Source organism: Pseudochaenichthys georgianus, chromosome 24 (genome assembly GCF_902827115.2).
Source record: "Pseudochaenichthys georgianus chromosome 24, fPseGeo1.2, whole genome shotgun sequence".
NCBI lineage: Eukaryota > Metazoa > Chordata > Actinopteri > Perciformes > Channichthyidae > Pseudochaenichthys > Pseudochaenichthys georgianus.
The window spans coordinates 32,925,118-32,949,219 of NC_047526.1; the positions used below are offsets into that span (position 1 = coordinate 32,925,118).

A 24,102-nucleotide genomic window follows, 5' to 3' on the forward strand; every position below is an offset into this window, starting at 1 on the left:
TGTGTGTGTGTGTGTGTGTGTGTGTGTGTGTGTGTGTGTGTGTGTGTGTGTGTGTGTGTGTGTGTGTGTGTGTGTGTGTGTGTGTGTGTGTGTGTGTGTGTGTGTGTGTGTGTGTGTGTGTGTGTGTGTGTGTGTGTGTGTGTGTGTGTGGTGTGTGTGTGTGTGTGTGTGTGTGTGTGTGTGTGTGTGTGTGTGTGTGTGTGTGTGTGTGTGTGTGTGTGTGTGTGTGTGTGTGTGTGTGTGTGTGTGTGTGCTGATGGTTACTAGTTCCCTTTCTTTATGGCGGTCATGTTTGACCGGGAACACCATGGTTTTACAAAGTTGACTAAATCATCCAAACTTCAATGAAAGTGTGATCAGCCATTGTATATGTTCAAATGTCTCCTGTGAAGGATATCATGAAGCCTGAATGATGCAATCGAATGTAAAACAAAAAAGTTAAGATTGATGAAAGTAGTGAATCGGTCAGATTTGACCCGAAGACAACAGGAGGGAGGGTTGATAAACGTTTGCAGATTTCCTTTGAAAGTGCCTGATTCTCCAGTATGTACTGCTGTTGTTGTTGTGGTCCTTCCCTAAATGCATATGCTTAAAGTCGAGGTGCAGATTGTGTTTACATGCAGATGACAGAAAAAGGGCATTTCTCTACAGAACCGTTGAGCCTGTTTGCGGGAAATAACACTCTCATTCTGTCGTGCATCAGTGTAAATTAAAACGGTACAAGTAGAAAACTTTAATTTCATATTTGCCTCTCAGCTCTCTTTTCTTGTCCGCTCAATCGTTTCCGCTCAGGGCTTCAAAAAGATGAAACGCCGAGTAAATAAACTGGAATAAAATGTTTCCGTCAACACAAATGTTGCATTTTAGAGTAACATTAAAATCTGGTTAATATCCCTCTGTGTTTATATCCTTTGATATTCTGTCTGATGTGTTCATCTCTGCTGCGGTGGGTAACCTGCTGCTGCCGAATGTTTCAGTCCTGATTCTACGGGCACACTTCTGCTTATCGTTTAGTTAATGCTTACAAAAGATCTGTCACTTACAAATGCTAATATCAATCAAAATGGTTGATTGTATTTTGACAATCACACAACCATTTTTTTTCGAAAGTCCCTCTTTGGGAACTTTGGGATTTAAGCCTTTGGAGGCCATTTAGACCAGGGGTTCTCAAAGTGTTGATGAGTGAGGGCCAATTTAGGTACCCAATATTGGATTGAGGGCCGCCCAAGAAAAAACAGAACACAAAATAATTCCAAAACAAATCCTTTCTTTATTGTACTAACCAATTACCGCAACTCGCGAGATGCCTAGTTGCCATGCAACCAGTAGTCTAGCAAACGTTCCACAAGCTGTCATTCATAATTTAGGAATGACAACCCAGGGGCGCAGTTTTACCATTCTTAAATTCCATTCTAATTCTTACCAGATACAACCATGGAGGATTAAAATATAACGCATGCATTTCAGCGTGTCGCATTAACTATCGCGGGCCGCCAGAAACATTTCCGAGGGCCGCCATTGGCCCGCGGGCCGCACTTTGAGAACCCCTGATTTAGACGCACACACATTAGAGGAAGGTGAAAACCCAAAAAAGCATATTAGGACTTCTTTGAGACTTGTTTTAAACATGACAGCCTCACTTCAATTGGTGTTCTGCCCTTCTCAGTAAGTGATGTTACGCTCACGATTCTTTTGAACGGCTCTTTGGTACGAACGAAGGGAACCGAGTCGTACTGGTGAGAGCCGTTCTTCACTGGTTCAGGTAGATGACGTTTTTTCGGGTGATACAAATGAGCCAAACGCGAAAACGCAGCAGCATCTGGATGCACTTCAACACAAACCTAGGCAATGAGAAAGCGGAGTGCAATATTTGTAAAGCCAACATATCATTTAAAGCAGGGTCAGCAAAAAATCTCCACCGCCACTTTAAAAAAAACGCCTCTATTGAACGGCTCTCGGAAAGGAACGGAGCCATAAGAGAAACTTCTCCGTTTAAAGAACAGACTCTAAAGATCAAGCAATCACTTTTATATACAGGATTCTTCATTTAAAATCAAATCGTTTTTTTGGACTAAGAAATCCACTGCGTCAAATGAATGCCGAACTTTACACTTTACACACCGACTCAACCCCACATCCACCACGTACCCCGGCACAGAACATCCCATAATTAGCTGACGGATTAAGGTGCAACTTACAGTTTAGCAGATCCCAGCCACACATTATAATTAAAGTAATTAAGCCTGCTATCCCTCTCTCCGTGCTTCATTAAATCCACTCCCAGTAAACGCATAATATTGAGGCTGTGGAAATGAGATGCCAGTCTTCCTCGCCGTGCATCTTTTGGGGAATATTAAACTTTGAGATGATGTAGGGGGGGGAGGTGCAACGATGATACAGCACATTACAGCAGGTCTGCTTTTGTTTATTGCCCCTTATACAGGTTATTTTATTTCAAAAAGTATGCACAAATAATCCAATTCATTTTTTAAATTGCATCGTATTCATTAAATGCTTAATGAATGAAACAAAACCTATATTGACGATGCATTTTTAACGAATGGCCGGCATCAGGTATGTCGAAAAATGTGAAATCCGCACGTTTTTTTAACCCTTAAAGGGGACCTATCATGCAAAATGCACTTTTTGATGTCTTTTATACATAACTATGTGTCCCCGGTGTGTCGGGGAACTCACGCAGCGTCATCCAGATTTGCGTCCGACATGACGTAATATCTGAAATGTGGACCTACGGCGCAATCAATCAATGTTTATTTATATAGCCCAATATCACAAATGTTACGTTTGTCTCAGTGGTCTTCACAGTGTGTACAGAATATCAGTATGACAATAAGACACCCTCTGTCCTCAGACCCTCTGTCCTCAGACCCTCTGTCCTCAGACCCTCTGTCCTTAGACCCTCTGTCCTTAGACCCTCACATCGTACAAGGAAACACTTCCAGAGAAAACCCACAGTTTAAAGGGAACATGGGAGAAACCTCAGGGAGAGCAGCAGAGGAGGGATCCCTCTCCCAGGACGGACAGACGTGCAATAGATGCCGTGTGTAAATCGAGAGATAATACATTTACAGCGTAGGTAGACCAAATGTTTGGAAATGCATGTGTCTGTAATAAGAAGATGAATCCACGAGGATGTCAGCAGTCCTGTGGGAGCCTTCAGGGAAGCAGCATGATGAGAGTCTGGCAGAACCGCAGAGACAAGTTCAGCCACGACCCGAAGTCCAGGACTCAGATCCAGTGCTCAGGATGGAGGATCCAGGACACACGACCGCAGCAACAGGATCAGCCTCGACTCAGGATCCCGGCGTAGATAGAGACACCAAAAAGAGATTTGGGGGAAGCTGGTTAATCGGAACATGAGAGGACACGGGTACAGACAGACAGAAGGAAGAAGTAAGGTGCCCCCCCGTCTGAGCCTATAGCAGCTAAACTAACGTGTCTCCATACATGCACTCCCTTAGGATAGGTTGAGGGGAAAAGGGTAAGAAGTAAGAAGCTATCCGATATGACGTAACATCTGAAATGTGGACCCACGGGCTAATCAGAAACGTTGCTATCAGAAACAATGCCCGACTGTTTTGGACGTAATATGGTCGGTGTTTACATTAGCATCGCTAACACTCAGAGCTAACCTGTGCTGGAGAGCATGTGTGTGAAGAAGCAGGAAGTAGAAAGGAACTCACCTTGTGGTATAACCGGCAAGAGAGAAAGCCTTTGAGCTCCAGACTGTTTTAGATCCTTGATAATCCATGATATGGCGTTTCATCACGGCAGCATTTAGTTTAGACAGTAGCTGCCGGGTCCTGCATGAGCTCCGCCCCCTCCTTTTTTAAAGCTTTATCCCCAAATCAGCACTTTTGAAACAGGAAGTGAAACAGAGGGATATGAGGCATGGCTAGAATGATCTGTTTGGTGTTTTGAGCAAAACATTTCATAGACATGTTTTTAATATATTTGTATATATATGAGACCCGTGCTATTGCCTACATATAGCATGATAGCTGACCTTTAAGACTGGAGAAAAGTTTAGAAAGTAGGGCTACATAAATTTAAGACACAGGATTTTGTGACGGGATAAATCAAAAGAAGTATGAACATAAAGGGAGAGCGAATACAACCCTTGGGTATTGTCAAAGAACAGATGGCATTTTAATACACTTCAAGAGGACATGAGCTCAAGATAGTTAAAATATACTGTGCTGTTATTATATCTCAGTACTTTACATCCCTATGTGCCTGAAGACCCTGGATGTAAGGTCAACAACGATGTACTTGGTGCAACAGGATGGGCAAATGAATATTGGAAGAGTAATGGAACCAGAAATGTCTGCTAAAGTCTTCCCGACTCAAAATTAGGAATTAAATGTCCAATTAGCCGATGATTAAAAGCTAATGGGAGTAAGAAGGTAACGACAATTAGTGTCTAATTAACTTCACCGCAGCTCGGGAGGTCTTTCACACTCACCTCTTGCCTCACTGTTCAGCTAATCCGTATTTAAAACCATTAAAGTATCATATCAGAAAATCATGAACATGTGGACACACCGGATCAACGTCCTATACTAACACATCAACATGTTTAGCGTTAATGTGTCATCCCTAAATATGTGTTTATCTTTAATAAGCTCTTAAATTAGTCAGAAAATGACAATGTACTGTTACAAATAATCATAAATGACCACATGTTGTCTGAGCTTTCAACTACAAATCAGTCTTCACATAAATCTGCAAGTTTATAGAAAGTGTATTTATTATTATGTGTTATCAAGTTGGTGATTATTTATTTGGTCAAGGAAAAATAATTGTAAAGGTCCCCAATTATACTGTTTTTCATCAGTATATTACAGCTCTCAGATATATACAGAACCTGTCTCTGATTGGCTGAAACACCAAACAGATCATGGCAGCATTACCCATAATCCCCTCTGTTTCAGCCCTGTTTCCAAAGTGCTGATTCTCTGTCTGTTACTTTAGATGAAAATAAGGAGCCCCTCCCCACGCCCCTCTGAGAGAGATTTGGTTACAAAGAACTCAATGGTGCTCTAGAGGAGATTCAGGTGATAAGGGGGGGGGGGGGGGGGGGGTTACCTTGTTGCTGATTGGCTAATGGTTACACAAGACAACATATCGTGATGACATCATAAAGTGGCCAAAATCTGATCAGCTCGTTTTCAGACAGGTTTTTATAGAAATGGATCAAAAAGAGAGAGAATCTTTGTTCCTGAAACTTTCAGAGTCTCTTTCCACAGAGGGGACACATGTTGATGTAGAAGAGACATGAAGAAGAGGGGACACATGTTGATGTAGAAGAGACATGAAGAAGAGGGGACACATGTTGATGTAGAAGAGACATGAAGAAGAGGGGACACATGTTGATGTAGAGGAGACATGAAGAAGAGGGGACACATGCTGATGTAGAAGAGACATGGAGAAGAGGGGACACATGTTGATGTAGAAGAGACATGAAGAAGAGGGGACACATGCTGATGTAGAAGAGACATGAAGAAGAGGGGACACATGTTGATGTAGAGGAGACATGAAGAAGAGGGGACACATGCTGATGTAGAAGAGACATGGAGAAGAGGGGACACATGCTGATGTAGAAGAGACATGAAGAAGAGGGGACACATGTTGATGTAGAAGAGACATGAAGAAGAGGGGACACGTGTTGATGTAGAAGAGACATGAAGAAGAGGGGACACATGTTGATGTAGAAGACACATGAAGAAGAGGGGACACATTTTGATGTAGAAGAGACATTGAGAAGTGGATTTTGCATAATAGGTCCCCTTTAAATCGACATATTTGTCATATTTTTTGCATCTTTTAAAATATTTTAATTTTTGTATTTGATATGTAGGTTTCGCGACTATTTCATTACTTACTTTCCCCCCCTCTCAAAACACCAAGGCAAATTCTTTGTATGTGTTTTTTAATGTGAAAAACGCCATATTCAGATTTTAAACTAGAAAGGCAGAACAGAGGGCTGGCTTCCTGTCAACACAACACCAACTTGCGATGCAGCCGTGATGCTAACGTTAATTGCTCGCTAAACCATTTCCCACTAAACTGCCCGCCCTCCGCAGCAGCCCCTCGCGAACTGGGATCTGCAGTGACACGTCAGATCCAGCAATTAAATGCACCGTCTGCTCGCTGCCCTTCCTCCGCGGGGTTAACGGTGTTATCCCCAAGAGGGCAGAAATCAATGCGGTGCTGAGAAAACACACTTGTTCATATCTGTAAGCCTTCACGGTGAAAGCAGCAGGATCTTTAGAGTCCTGCATGCTTTAGAGAATATGGAATTAATTGTTTTCTGTCTGAAGGAATGAGTGATTTATTGTCACTTTATTATTTAATTAAAACTAATAATGATGTCATGATGTCCTAAAATATGATGACGCTTTAAAAGCAAAAGTTTAACTCGGATGTTCCTCCGTTGTTATCCCAATGATGCTCGTGTAACAAAATGTGACGCCTTCTTTCATTCACAGCTGAAGTTAGTTTTTTGCAGGTTAGTTCTTCTGGGATATTACAGAGGCTAACCGCTAGCTTTGCTAATGCTCTTCATCTTGGTAGCTTTCATGCTATAGTTGAAATACTCTGGCTGCATCTTGAGTCTCAACAAACCGGATTGATATAACTTTAAGCAAATACTGACATACTTTTACCATTTACTTCATGAAGAATTACTGAGTTTTGCTTTTATTCCCTTATGCTGTTAAGCAGGGGTGTCAAACTCAAGGCCCGGGGGCCAATTCCGGCCCGCGGCTTCATTTCATGTGGCCCCGCAAGAGCTTGCAAAGAATATAATACGTTTATTATACGGTTACATGACACTTTACAGAAGCAGGTTGCCCATAAACTACATGTCCCACAATGCATCTCGTTTTGTGACATGCGCATTGAAGAGACTTGCAATTATTTGCCGTGGACTTCTGCTTTCAGACGTAGTTAATTACTAAGTTATTATCCTATCCGATAATAATCCAATTCAGAGGCAATAGTGTAATATAATTTTTTTATATATTATATATTTATATAGTTACAACCGGCCCGTTGAGTGCAACCTTTATGCGAATGTGGCCCGCGATGAAATTGAGGTTGACACCCCTGCTGTTAAGGGTTCCCAATGCTGCACACGTCTTTGCTGGAGTAAATAGTGTTTTCATAGTATCCTTACATGCTTGTTATTTGATGTTTAATTTGGCAGCGGCTTTGTATTGCATCCCCACGATCGAGATTGTATTTTCGGCCAGTTAAAGGTGGGGTAGGTAATTTTGGAGAAACTCATATAGAGTGGTACGAGTCCTAAAACCCGGAAGTGAGTCAGCATTTTACCACTTCCTGTTCCCTCGTCTCAGAGCCAATGGGATCTCTCCGTAAGGTTTAGGAAGATAGCTGAAAATAAGGTCTGTGGTTGAGACGCATTGAAGAGACGGATCACGTTTTGTGCTACGACATTAAATCCATCAGCAGTGACCCTGCTGGTGATTTCTGAAGAGTTGACGTGTCTGAGAAACGATGGTTGTTACCGAGTGGCTGAATAGGACTACAGAAGTTGTCGAGGCCGTTGTACGTCATTACGCCGAACAGTAAACACTCCTCGAAGTTAGTTTCTGTTCTGCTTGAAAGCAAGTCCCTGCCTCCTGCAGACTGTTCAAACAAAAGCTTCAACTTGAGCCATTTAGAATCTGTAGTTTTGAATACTGATCTGAAGTCGGCGTGACGTTGAAGTCGTGCTGCTGTACTCGGCTGTAGTTCGTTTATAGCATAACGTTAGCATTTAGCTTCTAGCGATTAGATTTATGATTCGAAAATAAAAGCAGCGTTGAGCGGGTCTTCGACGTTCCGCAGGCTGTTGTCCGCACGTCGACGTGTCTAGGTGTCTCGAGGACTCGGCCGATTGACAATATATTTAGGAATTACAGCAGTAACACAAACGTTGTGTTTGATGGCGGGTGATCTGTCGCCATGGCAACGGCATATGATGACATCCCATAAGATGCTTAGAAACAAAACGTGCAGTTATCAAACAGGTTTGTTTTCCACAGACCTTGTTTCAAGCTCTTTTCCAAAATCCTATGAAGAAATCCCGTTGCCTTTTGTCGAGGGAACACGCCGCTTACTTCCCGGTAAATACTTCATCCCTGCACCGCTCTATTGTGAACCAATTACAACACGACAACTCGCCCTCAGCGACATCTGAATCAGTGTGAATCTGTTTCTCCTGCTGCTCCGGACGGCAGCAGCAAATCATATTCAGAACTTCAGAGCACTATCTGCTGGAAATATTGGCCGTGTCTGTGAATGTGAGTTAGTACTGGCACGGGGCAAAGCTCCAACAACAAAAGGAGTCCAAAAATAGAGCTCATAAATAATTTGGAGTGACAAAATGTGAGATTTGATGGTGTTGGAGGAGAGAAGATGAAGTGTGTCGCTTTCATTCCAAAATATCTTTTTATTATCTCATTAAAAACCTGAATTACCTCCCGCATCAAACTTCATCAAACTGCTGTTGGTAAAATGTTCGGGAGAGATTAAGGTTGACTTCAGATTAAAGTTGAAGTGTATTTGGTTGGTCATTATAGTAGCTAAGTATAATAGATAAGAAACATAAAGGGGGGGTTTTGTGGATGAATTTGAAACAAAATGTAGTTTGTTTGAGCACCCCTGAAATCTATTTCTTGTTGAGTAGTCTGTACACTGAACACATGGAAACCTTGACTTTAACAACAAACGGCACATTTCAAATAACTGTGTTGGGTTAGTTCAGTGGTTAGCAAACTTTAAAAACAACGTCATCTCAAGGTGCTTCACAAAGCTAAAAGGAGAAAAGAATAAAATCTTGCCGCGCCCACCCTGCAGTACCTCCGCGACCCACCAGGCGCAGACCCTGGTGGGTCGCGGAGGTACTGCAGGGGGGGCGCGGCAAGATTTTATTCTTTTCTCCTTTTAGCTTTGTGAAGCACCTTGAGATGCCGTTGTTTTTAAAGTTTGCTATATAAATCAAATGTATTATTATTATTCAATTGTAAACAAACACTGCTCGAACATATCTCATTGGTCAGAGAGCTGTGGGTATAACGCTGCCTTTTGCAACATCCTATGTGTGAGATAGGCTTTTCTTGCTGCCTTCAAAACGAAACACAGATCAAAGCTGAACATTGAGAATGAACTGAGAGGCAGTCTCAAAACAACAGCCCCGCTTTGAGGAGACCTGCGAGGGAAAGCAAGCACACACAAGTCACTGATAGGCTAGTGTGGAATAGGAATGGTAAAGTGATGTGATCGTTTGCAACCTGCAGTAGAAATAGTAGTTCATTAATATATTTCCTTAAATACATTTGAATTTAAAAAATCTACTACTCAGGGAAGAAGGCCAACCAGTTTTAATTAGGCCAAATTAATTCACAGTATCTATTACAAGCACTTTTGTTCATGTCTAATCCATAATAGAATATAAAATTATAGTTGGATCTTTGTATCTTCTTATTATTAGCAGAGAAAATGTAATATTTTTACAACACTTAATCCTACCAATATAGATGGAACCGGGTTGGGGGGGGGTCCCGAAAATATTTCCAATTACCCAAGGGGGGCCCGACTGAAAACGTTTGGGAACCACTGTGTTAGTTGATAGCAATATGATTGAGTTGAACCTTATATTTTTTATTTAAAGTTATTGCTTTTAACTAACCTAATATAGTTATTGGAAGTCTGTCAATTGAGCCCCAAAATTATATTTTCGTAAAATAAGAGAAATCTGCAACTGAAGGATATTCTAACTTGTTCCGAATAAAAAAACATACATCTTAAAAGCGTTTTTTTAAATGACCTGCTGTGAAACAAGACTGTCATTTCTAGAACAATGATGAATCCAGATGATTTTGTATTTAAAAACAAACCATACAGCAAAATAAGCATTTTTCACTTGATTCAAGAGAGCAAGGTTGCAGTAACGGTACGTCCACACAGCAGCTTTAGACGAATCTTCCACCGCTTCCAACGCTTCTCTGCCCGTTGACTTTGAATGGGGATGACGTCACTTTGCCTCGCTTTTCGCCGAACTGCATTGTGGGGGAGCGAAGCGAAGATTTCCAGAATTCCCAGGATTCCAAAGTTGAGCAATGTTCAACTTTTGAAGCTGAGCTGGAAGCGCCAGCACGTTTATGCAAATCTGACAGTAGAAGCGCTAGCCAATCAAATCGCGTGTAAGCAGGGAGAACCAGATCATTTCCTCATATTCCAAACGAGAAATTACGGGAGCAAATCACCCGGTTCTTTACGACCAGAACTATTAACGGGATACAAACCGGAGGAACCAGGCATGGAGGGAGGTGGCAGAGACAGTGGGTGAAACTGGTAGGTTTCCGCCTGTTTGGGGAGTTTATATATATATATATTGCTCGTATAAAATCCCCGTTTTTTTTTGCTTTGTATGTGGGGGCGGGAGATTCATGTGATTGGTTGTTGGTCGCGTTGCTCGCAAAAAATCCCCAAGCTGTCAGACACGCCCAGCTCCAAGACGTTCAAGATTTTTGAAAAGCTCCTGTGTGGACGTACCGTAAGTCAAAAGTGAAAGCTAGGATCAAATACGTCTTTATTTCCCAATTTGACTATTATTTGTATGTAGATAATGTAACTGCCTGTGTCTGTGAATATCCGTACACATTAACCTTTCTTCTAAAGTTTATTTGACTAGTGAATGTCAAGACTGCAATGCAGATTATTCACAATTTGACACTTAGCAGCACTGTATCCAAACAACAAGAGAGTGAGTGTACGTCTCTTGAATATCGTTATAAAGTTGGCTTGAGAGAAACCAAGAGAGTGAGCATAAGAAAGTTTTCATTTCATCTTCTCCAGAGATCGACAGCAGAGTCATATCTCGAGGACAGACGCCTGGTGAAAGTCTTCGTGAGTTCCTCAGCCGTGACTTTCTCTCGTGGCATTTGGCTGTCACTTATCGATCGCCCCGCTATCACAGACGTTTATGCAAACTCCTCCGAGGGCATGAACCCATCGACCCGGAGAGATGAGGCGAGGATCAGTCTCACTCTGTCTGTCTCACCCTCTCTCTTTGTTTTTCTCACACCTCAGAGCAAAGCACACACACTCACAGCGACACATATTTATACAGTGAACGAGAGATTATGTTTGAAGCTGACACGGCAATGTCTTTGATTATTCAAAATGAATTACTGAAACAATTAAATAACATCATTAAAAATGTTCTGAATTATATTAACCTTTACAAAAAGTGCAAGTTGTAATTTAAGTTGAGAGTAGGCAGAATATACTCCATGGTACAGTAGGAAGTTTAAATGCATGTACACAATGAATGATTAATCAATATTCCTACTGCGTGTATGTAGAGGTAATACTTAAATACTATTATCCTTATTTTCAGGTGTATATCAGTATGTAGTGTCTCTACTTTAAAGAGTCCTCTCCTGCTGATGTTCAGGTGTATATCAGTATGTAGTGTCTCTACTTTAAAGAGTCCTCTCCTGCTGATGTTCAGGTGTATATCAGTATGTAGTGTCTCTACTTTAAAGAGTCCTCTCCTGCTGATGTTCAGGTGTATATCAGTATGTAGTGTCTCTACTTTAAAGAGTCCTCTCCTGCTGATGTTCAGGTGTATATCAGTATGTAGTGTCTCTACTTTAAAGAGTCCTCTCCTGCTGATGTTCAGGTGTATATCAGTATGTAGTGTCTCTACTTTAAAGAGTCCTCTCCTGCTGATGTTCAGGTGTATATCAGTATGTAGTGTCTCTACTTTAAAGAGTCCTCTCCTGCTGATGTTCAGGTGTATATCAGTATGTAGTGTCTCTACTTTAAAGAGTCCTCTCCTGCTGATGTTCAGGTGTATATCAGTATGTAGTGTCTCTACTTTAAAGAGTCCTCTCCTCCTGATGTTCAGGTGTATATCAGTATGTAGTGTCTCTACTTTAAAGAGTCCTCTCCTGCTGATGTTCAGGTGTATATCAGTATGTAGTGTCTCTACTTTAAAGAGTCCTCTCCTGCTGATGTTCAGGTGTATATCAGTATGTAGTGTCTCTACTTTAAAGAGTCCTCTCCTGCTGATGTTCAGGTGTATATCAGTATGTAGTGTCTCTACTTTAAAGAGTCCTCTCCTGCTGATGTTCAGGTGTATATCAGTATGTAGTGTCTCTACTTTAAAGAGTCCTCTCCTCCTGATGTTCAGGTGTATATCAGTATGTAGTGTCTCTACATGTCTCCATGTTTTAAGGTTCAAAAAGCTCTTTATTTTTCTCATACTGCCTGTGCTGCAGCACCTCTTTTCACCCTCTGTCTGAAACCAGAGCGTAGTCTGCTCTGATTGGTTAGCTGGCCGGCTCTGTTGTGATTGGTCAAGCGCTTAGAGATGTCCCGCCCCTTAGTGTTGGAGCGCCAGCCAATAGTAGCATTAGTGTAGCGTAGGGATGTCACTATGTTCTGGAAGTAATCAAAGGAGTCCAATGGAGGCGTTTCAGACCGGGATTTTAGCTTTTGCAGACCATTTACATGCACTAAAACCTACATGACATACCTACCTACATACACTGAAGAAAAATATAAAAGCATTGGGAATTTACTCCAAACGTATTGTTCTTAATGTAAAAGAACATGGTTTATTCACATATAATACAATAATTAATGAGGTTTGATTAAAATATTGTACATTGTTTCTTAAATATTGGCGGATTTCTGCAAAGATATACTAACATCTCAATTTGACACACTGCTGTCTTTGTGTTAGGTGTTGTTCACTCATGAGGACAATGATGACAGTATTGGCAGCTTTTGTCTCTCAGGCACTGATTGTCTTTTCCGTTGAGATACACGCGCACACACACACACACACACACACACACACACACACACACACACACTCACACTCACACTTTCTCTGCATCCTCATCTCTCTGACCATTTGTCAGGGTTATCAAGCTGATTAGTGTGTGTAATGGTTCTTGACAGGCTCTGCTTGTTGTGTGTGTGTGTGTGTGTGTGTGTGTGTGTGTGTGTGTGTGTGTGTGTGTGTGTGTGTGTGTGTGTGTGTGTGTGTGTGTGTGTGTGTGTGTGTGTGTGTGTGTGTGTGTGTGTTGTGTGTGTGTGTGTGTGTGTGTGTGTGTGTGTGTGTGTGTGTGTGTGTGTGTGTGTGTGTGTGTGTGTGTGTGTGTGTGTGTGTGTGTGTGTGTGTGTGTGTGTGTGTGTGTGTGTGTGTGTGTGTGTGTGTGTGTGTGTGTGTGTGTGTGTGTGTGTGTGTGTGTGTGTGTGTGTGTGTGTGTGTGTGTGTGACGCGTGGAGGAAAATGTTTTATTTTGGATGCAAACTGATTTATTTGGCTCTCTGCAGTTTGCCTTTGATCTTTTTTTTCAGCACTCATTTTGAAAAAGCAGAGAGAAACTTGCGATGTCCAAGTGGAAGGACAGATTGTAAACTTTGGATTCAAACTGACAATTTTTAGTACTTTTATCTCAGTACTAAAGTCAGTCAGGACGTTAGCTGCATTAAATCTGGGCCTGTCGGTCCTCTACTTTAAGTCCATATGGCAATATTTCAACTGTTGGATGTACAGTATCCATGAAGTTTTGCACAGGCATTCATGTTCCCCAGAGGATACATCCTAACTTTTTTGGTGTTGCTCTGACTTGTCTTCGAGTGTCAAAATGAGGTTGACATTTTTGGTTTTAAATGGAAATTATAACAGCTTTTGAATTGATTGCCGTTCAGTTTTAAATTCAGATAGTATCCCACTTTTGGAGATTGTGTAATAGCTTCCTTTAGCGTCATCCCTAATTCAACATTTAATTCATATAATACTTGAGTTTATGGCTAAATACCTGCATAACTTAGACTTAGCTGTACTTTGGTTTGGTTCAAAGTTTAGTTAAGTTGTTCAGATTTACTTAACTTGCATGTTAGCTAAGCATGCTAACAAGCTAAATTAGGCATTTTGGTGAATATGGCTAACTAAGACGGTGATCAATTAGCATGTTAGCATGCTGAGGATAGCATTTAGCTCAAATACCTGCTGTTCCTAAGTAGAGGCTAACAGGGCTGCTAGCATGTAGCATAAGGTGACCAGATTTTCTAAATGAAAACCAGGGACATTTTGAGTTTTGCGTTAAATATACCATTAACATATCCAATTGTTTTCACTGTTAAAGAAAAAAGGGGGGGACAATTCTGGTTTAATGTAATTCGAACATTTGAACTGTTGGATACAAACAGAAGGACGATAGCCCATGAGACTTCAAAGGTCTTTAATTGTGAAACTCTACATCAGATTGTCCTGATTCTCTCTGAGTGACTAGATGGGGTGTCCTGCTATCACCCTGAAGTGAAATAAGTATTTGATTGACTTCGAATGACTCTTTGATTAAATAATAATCAAAATATAGATGGACAATAGATCTAATTTGAGATTTAGATCTTCAGAAAGTTATGTTATTTTAGGAGTGTTATGAGATGGTGGCAACATCAATTGAAATTAGTCACCGAGTGGAAATGTCAGATATGTCTTCATAACTGTATCCTGACATTTTACATTCACTCAGTTATAATGAGGTAGTTACACGTAGTTTGTTTTAAGTTATTATATAGTACATACTTCTTAATTTAAGCTCCAGTATATATGAATATGTTTGGTGTGTTTTTTAGGTAGCCTATATTTCTTATTGACCGAGTAAACGCTTTTATTTTGAAGGCAGTTTTTACAGGCCTCTACCGTAATCCACAGGCAATACAACGTGCTTTTGGCTGTGTTTTCCGAAGTGGGGGCTTGCGTGACCACAGTCTGTAGTGTTTCCTGACACGACACGTTTTAGTTCACCTTGCTATGTGTTTTTAACGTATATTAAAAAACGGGACATTTCAGGCGACAGTTTCAACCGGGGACAGTCCCCGTTTGTATTGGCCTGTCCCCGGTTGAAACTGTCCCCTGAAATGAAAAACCGGAAAACGTGGACGTCTGGTCTCCCTAATGTAGCATGGCTGTATTGTAAGGATAGTAAACTGTCAGCAACAACAAATACTCGAGGTAGCGCCAACTGCCAACAGCTTTGTCGTGTTTCCACATACTGTGTGTTTAAAAATAAGGGACGTTAATGACTTGTTGCACCAAGGCAGGACAAGGATAAGACACACATGTGTTTGAGATGAAATAATGTGAAACACAGCATCAAGTTTTAACTATATAAATGCCAAGATATATTTAATATAAGCACACAGGCTAAAGTACTGGCTGCCGATCATATTCCCATTAAAAGGTCTGTCAAATTGCGTAAGGATATAACCTCCTTAGTTTCTTCTTCTATTTGAGTCGAGCTCTGTGTCTGTCCGCAGCGTGCGGAGAGTAAACAAATGGAAATGGTGAAAAACCCCAGGACTTATTGAATCCTTTCATCTCTCAGCGAGGCGTCAAAGGAACACGGTGTCATTGTTTCAAAGGAAGCTTTTCCCCTTCTTCATCTCCCTTTTCTTTCCTCCTCAGTCCCTCTTTTCTCATTCAGTTGCCGGACTTCGGTCCCGGGAAAACAAAGGATCTTTAGTATCGTTCAACGTGCTGAATTTTTGACTTCACAAAATAGAGGCAACACACGGCTTTGTTTCTCACAGCATGGCGAGGAGAGTGTCTCTGGTTCTTCATGCGTCGTGTCAAATTATCATATAATCATTTAAAACATATAGTCTCATACTCTGATGGCCTTTTACACGGTTACATTGTATTTGTAGTCTTGTATGTGTTTACGCATATGTTAAGGATTTACATTGCAGGAGGGCAAAAGGAAGTAAAAGGGGGATTTGCAAAAGGTTAAGGACGAGGGGGTTCAATGGTTTAATGGTGGGATGTTTAGATGATGCCTGAGGGAATGTAAGGGTGGGACCAGGTGGATATTATCTACTATAAAGTGAGACTGTAAGGCTGTAAGCTGTGTTCTGGGTGCAGCACTTCTCTGTCCTCTGAGGAGGAAGTCGCTCTGTTCCTACATTTGGGATCGATTTCACTATATTGACTTTCTTTATTACTTTATTAAATATAACAAAAGACAAACTTTGTCCATGAATCATTTATCAGTTTTTCTTAAAGGTCCCCTATTATACTGTTTTCATCAGATATATACAAGCCTGTCTCTGATTGGCTGAAACACCAAACAGGTCATTGCAGCATTACCCACAATCCCCTCTGTTTCAGCCCTGTTTCCAAAGTGCTGATTCTCTGTCTGTTACTTCAGATGAAAATAAGGAGCCCCTCCCCACGCCCCTCTCAGAGACATTTGGTTACAAAGAACTCAATGGAGCTCTAGAGGAGATTCAGGTGATAAGGTGGGGGGGGTTACCTTGGTTGCTGATTGGCTAATGGTTACCAAGCCAACACATCGTTATGACATCATAAAGTGGCCAAAATCTGATCAGCTCGTTTTCAGACAGGTTTTTATAGAAATGGATCAAAAAGAGAGAGAATCTTTGTTCCTGAAACTTTCAGAGTCTCTTTCCACAGAGGGGACACATGTTGATGTAGAAGAGACATGAAGAAGAGGGGACACATGTTGATGTAGAAGAGACATGAAGAAGAGGGGACACATGTTGATGTAGAAGAGACATGGAGAAGAGGGGACACATGTTGATGTAGAAGAGACATGAAGAAGAGGGGACACATGTTGATGTAGAAGAGACATGGAGAAGAGGGGACACATGTTGATGTAGAAGAGACATGGAGAAGAGGGGACACATGTTGATGTAGAAGAGACATGGAGAAGAGGGGACACATGTTGATGTAGAAGAGACATGAAGAAGAGGGGACACATGTTGATGTAGAAGAGACATGAAGAAGAGGGGACACATGTTGATGTAGAAGAGACATGAAGAAGAGGGGACACATGTTGATGTAGAAGAGACATGAAGAAGAGGGGACACATGTTGATGTAGAAGAGACATGGTGAAGAGGGGACACATGTTGATGTAGAAGAGACATGAAGAAGAGGGGACACATGTTGATGTAGAAGAGACATGGAGAAGAGGGGACACATGTTGATGTAGAAGATACATGAAGAAGAGGGGACACATGTTGATGTAGAAGAGACATGAAGAAGAGGACTTTGCATAATAGGTCCCCTTTAAGAATTGGAAATGGAAAACGCATGTCTGTCCCCTCTCTCTCTCGCCGCCTGCGAGGGGATCACGGCTCTGTCAGATTACTCCGGAGGCTTCATGTATTTTTGGGACGGATTTAAAGGTCAATCTCACGCACAACAGTTAGCTTGTGTTATTTGTATCCCCAGCAATATGAGGCTTCAACTAATTCATCATAACTGTGCGCTAATCCTGGAAACATCCGTGCATACTGCGTACCAGCTCCACCACGGCTCATCTGAAATGCAAAAGCATATAGAGATTATCATACGGCAGTCATTTGCATTTATCTGCCTGCCTCGTGTCCTCATTGCATCTGATCTGTAAGCTGAATCAATGTTTTAATAGATAATACATGTTAAGTGGGACGAGGGTTTCACAGTGTTGGCCAACAGTAGTGAAATTACTGCTTTTGATTTTACAGCTTCTCACACATGTGGTCATTAATTAAAGAAGTTGGAATAGGGCGAGGCGATATGAAGAAAATCAAACACTTACACGTTGTCCTGATACCTCGATACCGATATTTAGATGTTTAGTCATTTTCGCTGACATCAAATATTCCCAATGTGGATTTAATTACTAAACGGGTAAAGGGAAATAATACAATCTTTGGAAAACAGTCTAGTGCAGGGGTTTTCAGAGTGTGGGACGGTGAGCCTCCCCTCAGAGAACATAAGAGCAGCCGCGCCCCCCCCTACTATTTTTTTGCTATTATTATTGTTGTTGTTGTTGCTGTAATGCGGGGGTATTCAATTGCATTTCAAAGAGGTCCAGTCAGAGAAAACGCTGTCACCTCTCTCACTTTAGGTAACTTCAATAAAAAACTATCCATGTTCGCATAAAGTTACAGATTACAGATTTCACTGTTTCTCGTTATTTTTCTCTCTCGCTGCGCCTCCCCTGAAGCTCTCTGCCCCCCCCCGGGGAGGCCCGCCTTACACTTTGAAAACCGCTGGTGTCGTAGATTCATAACATTTCAAAAATGCAGTTTTAAAATCGACTTTAAACCTAGAAAAAAGACAACACTAAGGATATCCGGAATCTTAAATGATATTCTCTCATATCATGACAACAATTTAATATTGATATATTGCCCAGCCCTACTTTGGAAGTCTTTTCTGGGCTGGGCAATATATCAATATTAAATTGTTGTCATGATATGAGAGAATATCATTTAAGATTCCGGATATCCTTAGTGTTGTCTTTTTTCTAGGTTTAAAGTCGATATTAAAACTGCATTTTTTAAATGTTATGAATCTACTAGACAAGCGGTTTTCAAAGTGTAAGGCGGGCCTCCCCGGGAATAACGAGAAACAGTGAAATCTGTAATCTGTAACTTTATGCATATATATGTTTTTTATTTGTATGCATACTCTAAATCTAAAGTACTGCACTAGGGCTGCAGGATTTGGGGGAAATTCCATAATTGCGAATATTTTTGACTGATATTGCAATTGTGATTTGACTCATAATTTCTGCATCATTTTTATTGAAAGATTTATAAAAAATTGTCATAGTTGGACAACGATGTTTTATTACGTCTGTTGAATATGATTTGTTGTTTGGGACATCTATGCCGCACAATAATCCATAACTCAAAATAATATTGACTACACAACAAATAATGTGCCTCCAGCAATTTGAATATCGCACTAGTCCATATTGCATTTTGATTACACATGAATACATTGTGCAGCCCTATCTATGGCACATCATTATAACATGTTATGATGGTTTCCAGTGATGGACTAAAGTGTAAATGGGTTGCTATGCTACAAAGAGCCCATTAAAAGGTATTGAGCATTGGCATCAATAACAACCTTGCTTTCATCTTCATATTTCCCTTCCTCTCCTCTCCTGCTAAGATTTCTGCTGTTTTATTTTCAGTCTCTACTTTAATTCTCAGTCTGAATGTACGGGCCGCAGCAGGCGTCTCGTTTGAACGCGAGCAGTTGGTCTCCCACGGTTTTTAATACCGTAATAACTCCTGATTATGAACGTGTCTCACAGCTAACGGGTTCTTCCTCCCCTCTCCGCTGCAGGTTATCTATGCGCTGAACACGAAAAACGACGAGCACGAGGCGGCCATCTCCACGCTGAAGGAGGCGCACGAAGAGGAGGTGCAGCAGATCCTCTCCGAGACCAGAGAGAAGATACTACAGGTCTTTACATTTAATGTAATTAATTCAAAGACACTGTCGTCTTATCTTATCATACATTATCAAGTTCATGTTTACTCAGTTATATCATCCGTCATTAGGTCATAAGAAAGGTCAGAATAGTTTACTTACAGTACTAAATGTCAATATACAGTTTAAAAGGAAACGGCATAGGCCTACCCTCAGTTTGAAGATATTTAAAGTAAAAATAGTTTGGTCGATTTAAACATTGGTATATCACGTTTTCAGATATTTTACAAAGTTGTAAAACAGTGTTACAATACTTGAAGTAGTCCTTAAACAGAGGTCGCGAATATTTTCCGTCAATGACGGATTTTTTCTAACAATGACGGGAAAATCTGAAAGCAGTCCGTAATGTTGACAGATTAGAACACAACTCAGAACAGCGCCAAAATGCCCACCAGCGGCCTACATTATATTACATCCTTAGTGGCCAGGTCGACTGAGGGCGATCTACTCTACTGTAACTATTATTTAGTCATTCACACCCCTGTCCAGTTGGTGGCGAGTGTGCAGGGCCGGCCCTGACCAATTTGCCGCCCTAGGGAAGACTTTTTTTTTTAATATTGAAGTTGAAAGCATAAATCTGGTGCACTTTGAGAGCAACATTAGGAGATCTATGGATACATCTCTCAACACCCAGATGAAACAGAACTGAAAGCAGATTTTCTTTTTCTTTATGGATATTTTACAAATCACTCTCCTTTCAAACTGTATTCTTGTTTATTAATAACAACTTTTTTGTACTTTACCTCACTGAGCTGAGGTTATCTCACTGAGCTGAGGTTATCAGAGCCTCTCAGTCTTTCAGGAGAGAGCTCTCTAAAGCTCCCCCCCCCCCCCCCCCCCGCGGCCGCTTCCACAGTCAATTCCAATGTTAATAAAAGCACACAGAAGCTGTGTACGTTTTTTGGGAGTTTGATTTATTTTAAATGAATACAAATACAAAATTAAAACCTATAATTGCACACTAAAACCATTATTTCAAAAAAAGAACAATTTCACATAAACCTCTGGTTTTTACTGGGACTGGGGCAGTTCAACTTGATTTTTTGGGGGGGGGGGGGGGGTGTGCCATAGTTTATGGGTGCTGTACGCAATATAGGCGTAGTTCTGTTAGTATAAGATAATAAGATGATCTTTGACATTCCAAAATCGGGAAATTATGTTGTTATGAAATTATTTATTTATTTATTTTTAAATTTCTAACTTCTTTTATTTTATTTTTCGGCGCCCCCTATGGGTTGATGCGCCCTTAGCATTCGCCTATACTGCCTATGCCGAGGGCCGGCCCTGCGAGTGTGTGTATATTAAGTAGCTATTGTCTAGTCTTGTTTTTGACCTCGTTGTTTAACCGGCTTTAGCAATCGCAAAATGTCACGGCAGCTGATCGTCCGAAGCTTTTTTAATAAGCCCAGTAATTGTGATGGTGTGGAGAAACGAGGTGAAAAGAGGGATTGATGCGGTGGAGGATGAAGGACGAGCCAGTAAGACTAAAACTGACAACGTTCAGCCAGCGGCAGAGGGGCAAGCAAGGGGCAAGGAGTTGAAGCGGGAGTACCGGGTTCAGTGGGAGCAAGAGTTTAATATGGCTGAGGAGGCAAGGTGGCAACATGTTTTGCGACATCTGTAGAAAAGCTAAGATGAGGAATGGATTTGTCCGAGGGGGCATGACGATGCAGAAATCAGCGTTCAGGCGACAGCAGGTCAATTGAGTTGTTCTTGTAAATATTGTGTTCATATTCTGGTTGTAATTGTCTCATTTAAAACTATGGCATTGTTCATATTTGCCTGTTGAGGCCCAATGGTCGCGGTGTTTTTAGCGGGCTCTGCCCCCTCTGCTGTCTGTCAGTCAGGAACAAATAAATCATTCATGTTCGTGTTGACATGAAAAATGACACACGGTCGGTGTCTCTGTTCATCTTTTATTTCTCCATGCCCTTAAAACATGAATGAATGAACATTTGCTGCTCAGTACCCGAACATAAATATTAAATAGGTCTCATCTCATCATTAAAACATGACAAATAAAATGACGGATAATAATGGATTATGACGGAAATGTTACGATCCTGTCAAAATGACGGACAACGAAAAAGTCTAACGCAACCACTGCACAAGTCCTGAATTAAACGATTTAAAAAAAAAAAGTCAAAAGTAGCATCACTCATTTACTCCAAAAATAGTCTTAACATGATCATTTGTATATCTATATATCTATTTAATCCTTCTTTTAATTATGTTAACTACTGTATATACTGTTTTTTAGTTTAGTTCTAACATAATTTATTTTATATTTTTGTGGATTACATTTTCTATTGTGTTCGAAAGCTGTTACCGTTCATGGTGTTCGCGGGTCAATTTCGACCCATGATTTATCTCAGTCCAAAACACACACAAAAAATTACTATCATCCAATATTGTTTTAACTACATCATAACTAACTTATATTGCGTTCATAACCGTACAATCCTGTTGTAATTTAATGTTATGGCCCCAAAACACATTACACCACATATTGTGCATGTGTGTGTTCAGGTTCAAGTGTTATTGTACATATTCTTTGAGAAAGGTCGAGTTCCCGTGGGGGGGGGGGGGGGCCAGAGGGAGGGGACACCAGGTGCATGTTGCGAAAGATTATTGTTACAGTAGATGAAGGGGGAGGGGTGTCTAAAGTAAAAGATGAATCTTGATTGGGCCAAATTTGACCTCGAGTCACCAAAAACAATTCTGCTGGGTCTCCACAGACCCCAACACCAAATTATACACTTTGTTTTAGAGACCTTCAGACTTGGCAACAATTGGAGAGGGGTCTGCCTGCAGACCTCCACTCTCAGGACAGTTCCGGTGCAGACCTCCACTCTCAGGACACCTCCGCTGTCAGTACAGGAAGTGACGATTCTGACGTGTGCTAGCTAATAGTGATGTTAATGATAGCTAAGTCCTAATAGTAGTATGTGTGTCGTTTGTACAGTGCTGCTACTTATATGTTATGTAAAGCCTGCATACTTATGTGTTTTATTTCTGTATTGTTACAGTATTACAAAGTAAAAGAAGAACAGTAAAGTCTAGAAAGAAAACATTGCATCTTTATTGGAGGACTTTTAAGCGCTGTAAGGGCAGAACAGTTCAATCAATCTAAGTGATGAAAAGTGATACTTTACTGAAATTAACTACAACACAAGGTGTCCCTATATATATTATATATATATATATATATATATATACACATACATTCCCGCGAAGGAAGAGACACGCAGAGTGGGGGAAGTCCCCCACCCCAACGCAGCACACCCTCCCGGCCATCAGAGTCGAACCCGCAGTTCGGAGGAACCGACCGCCAGAGCACCGGCACTAGACCGGGCCGGCGTGGTGGCCCTCCGACAGTGTGTCGTGTTTGCCATTCGATCAGTGAGAGGAGAGGAGAAAAATGCAACAAAAATGGTCAAAATCCGTTAATATATGGATTGAATGGGGGGGGTGGGAGGCTGGACACAGGCCGTGGGGGAACACCCGAGACCGGGCAATGTCCCCGGTAGAAACCGGGTGAAATAGCCAAAAATATAATAAAACCGGGGAAAGTGAAAAAAAGTGTCCGAAAGTAGGCACTCGTGAGGCGGGCAGAGTCCCCTGTCAACTCCCGTTACATTCCTCCATGGTGTCATTTGAGCGAAAAACTTTTACGAGAACCAGGCTGGGGGGTCAAAAGGGCTTGACCAAGGCCGACCCAAAGTGCACGGTGGGCGGACTCATCACCTCCGCGATGAGACTCCATTGTGATTTGAAAACTTCCATCAAACGAGTCCTTCGGTGGGCGGGGAAAAAAACCTGTTCGTCAGAATCGTCACTTCCTGTACTGACAGTGGAGGTGTCCTGAGAGTGGAGGTGTCCTGAGAGTGGAGGTGTCCTGAGAGTGGAGGTGTCCTGAGAGTGGAGGTGTCCTGAGAGTGGAGGTGTCCTGAGAGTGGAGGTGTCCTGAGAGTGGAGGTGTACTGACAGTGGAGGTGTCCTGAGAGTGGAGGTGTCCTGAGAGTGGAGGTGTCCTGAGAGTGGAGGTGTCCTGAGAGTGGAGGTGTCCTGAGAGTGGAGGTGTCCTGTGGAGGTGTCCTGAGAGTGGAGGTGTCCTGAGAGTGGAGGTGTACTGACAGTGGAGGTGTCCTGAGAGTGGAGGTGTACTGACAGTGGAGGTGTCCTGAGAGTGGAGGTGTCCTGAGAGTGGAGGTGTCCTGAGAGTGCAGTCTGCAGGCAGGCTCCCATGACAAATGTTCCAAATCAGTTTCGTAGTGTTCATCTAGCTGTTGTGGAGGATATCATGAAGCCTTGTTCTGATACAAAAAATTGGAACGTAGTTATTATATCATTTTAACTTGAAACGGGTCACGGGAGACCCGAACACAACATCAGGGTTCAGTCTGAATCCCACAAAACGCTAAATGTATCACATGACTGTAGTTCAACAATATGGTAAATGTGTGTACAAGTACCTCCAAATTGTTCTAAAGTGCAGTATGTGTGTTCACGTATCCTACTTTCTATCACTGGGTAAAAATGGGCATTAAGTTAAAAAATGAAAATCGAATGAGTGCCTGTTTCCAGGGAGGAATACGTTCATTACAGCAGTACTTTAATAATGATTGAAAACTCATTATTTTATTTGTAACTTCTTAAGGTTATTCTACATGAGCGAGTGAAGCAAGAGAACCGTACTCTTTGGCATAACTAGGCTTTGAGTCAACTACTTATTTTAAGCGTGAAG

At 41.5% G+C, this 24,102-nt stretch overlaps 1 protein-coding gene across 6 annotated transcripts in view; it reads left to right on the forward strand.

Moving 5' to 3' along the window:
- The window catches only part of fam184ab (family with sequence similarity 184 member Ab), a 164,644-nt gene that overhangs the window by 23,734 nt on the left and 116,808 nt on the right, over positions 1-24,102 (forward strand). For 3 of the 6 annotated variants that reach the window (XR_004551216.2, XM_034076384.1, XM_034076383.2), the window contains exon 2: positions 19,209-19,343. Coding sequence is in view for 3 of the 6 variants with exons in the window: in XM_034076384.1 (XP_033932275.1) it covers positions 19,209-19,343 (135 nt within the window). In the remaining 3 variants the exon portion in view is untranslated. The remainder of the gene's footprint in view (positions 1-19,208; positions 19,344-24,102) is intronic. The other 3 variants (XR_004551217.2, XR_004551218.2, XM_034076385.1) reach the window with 1 other exon arrangement.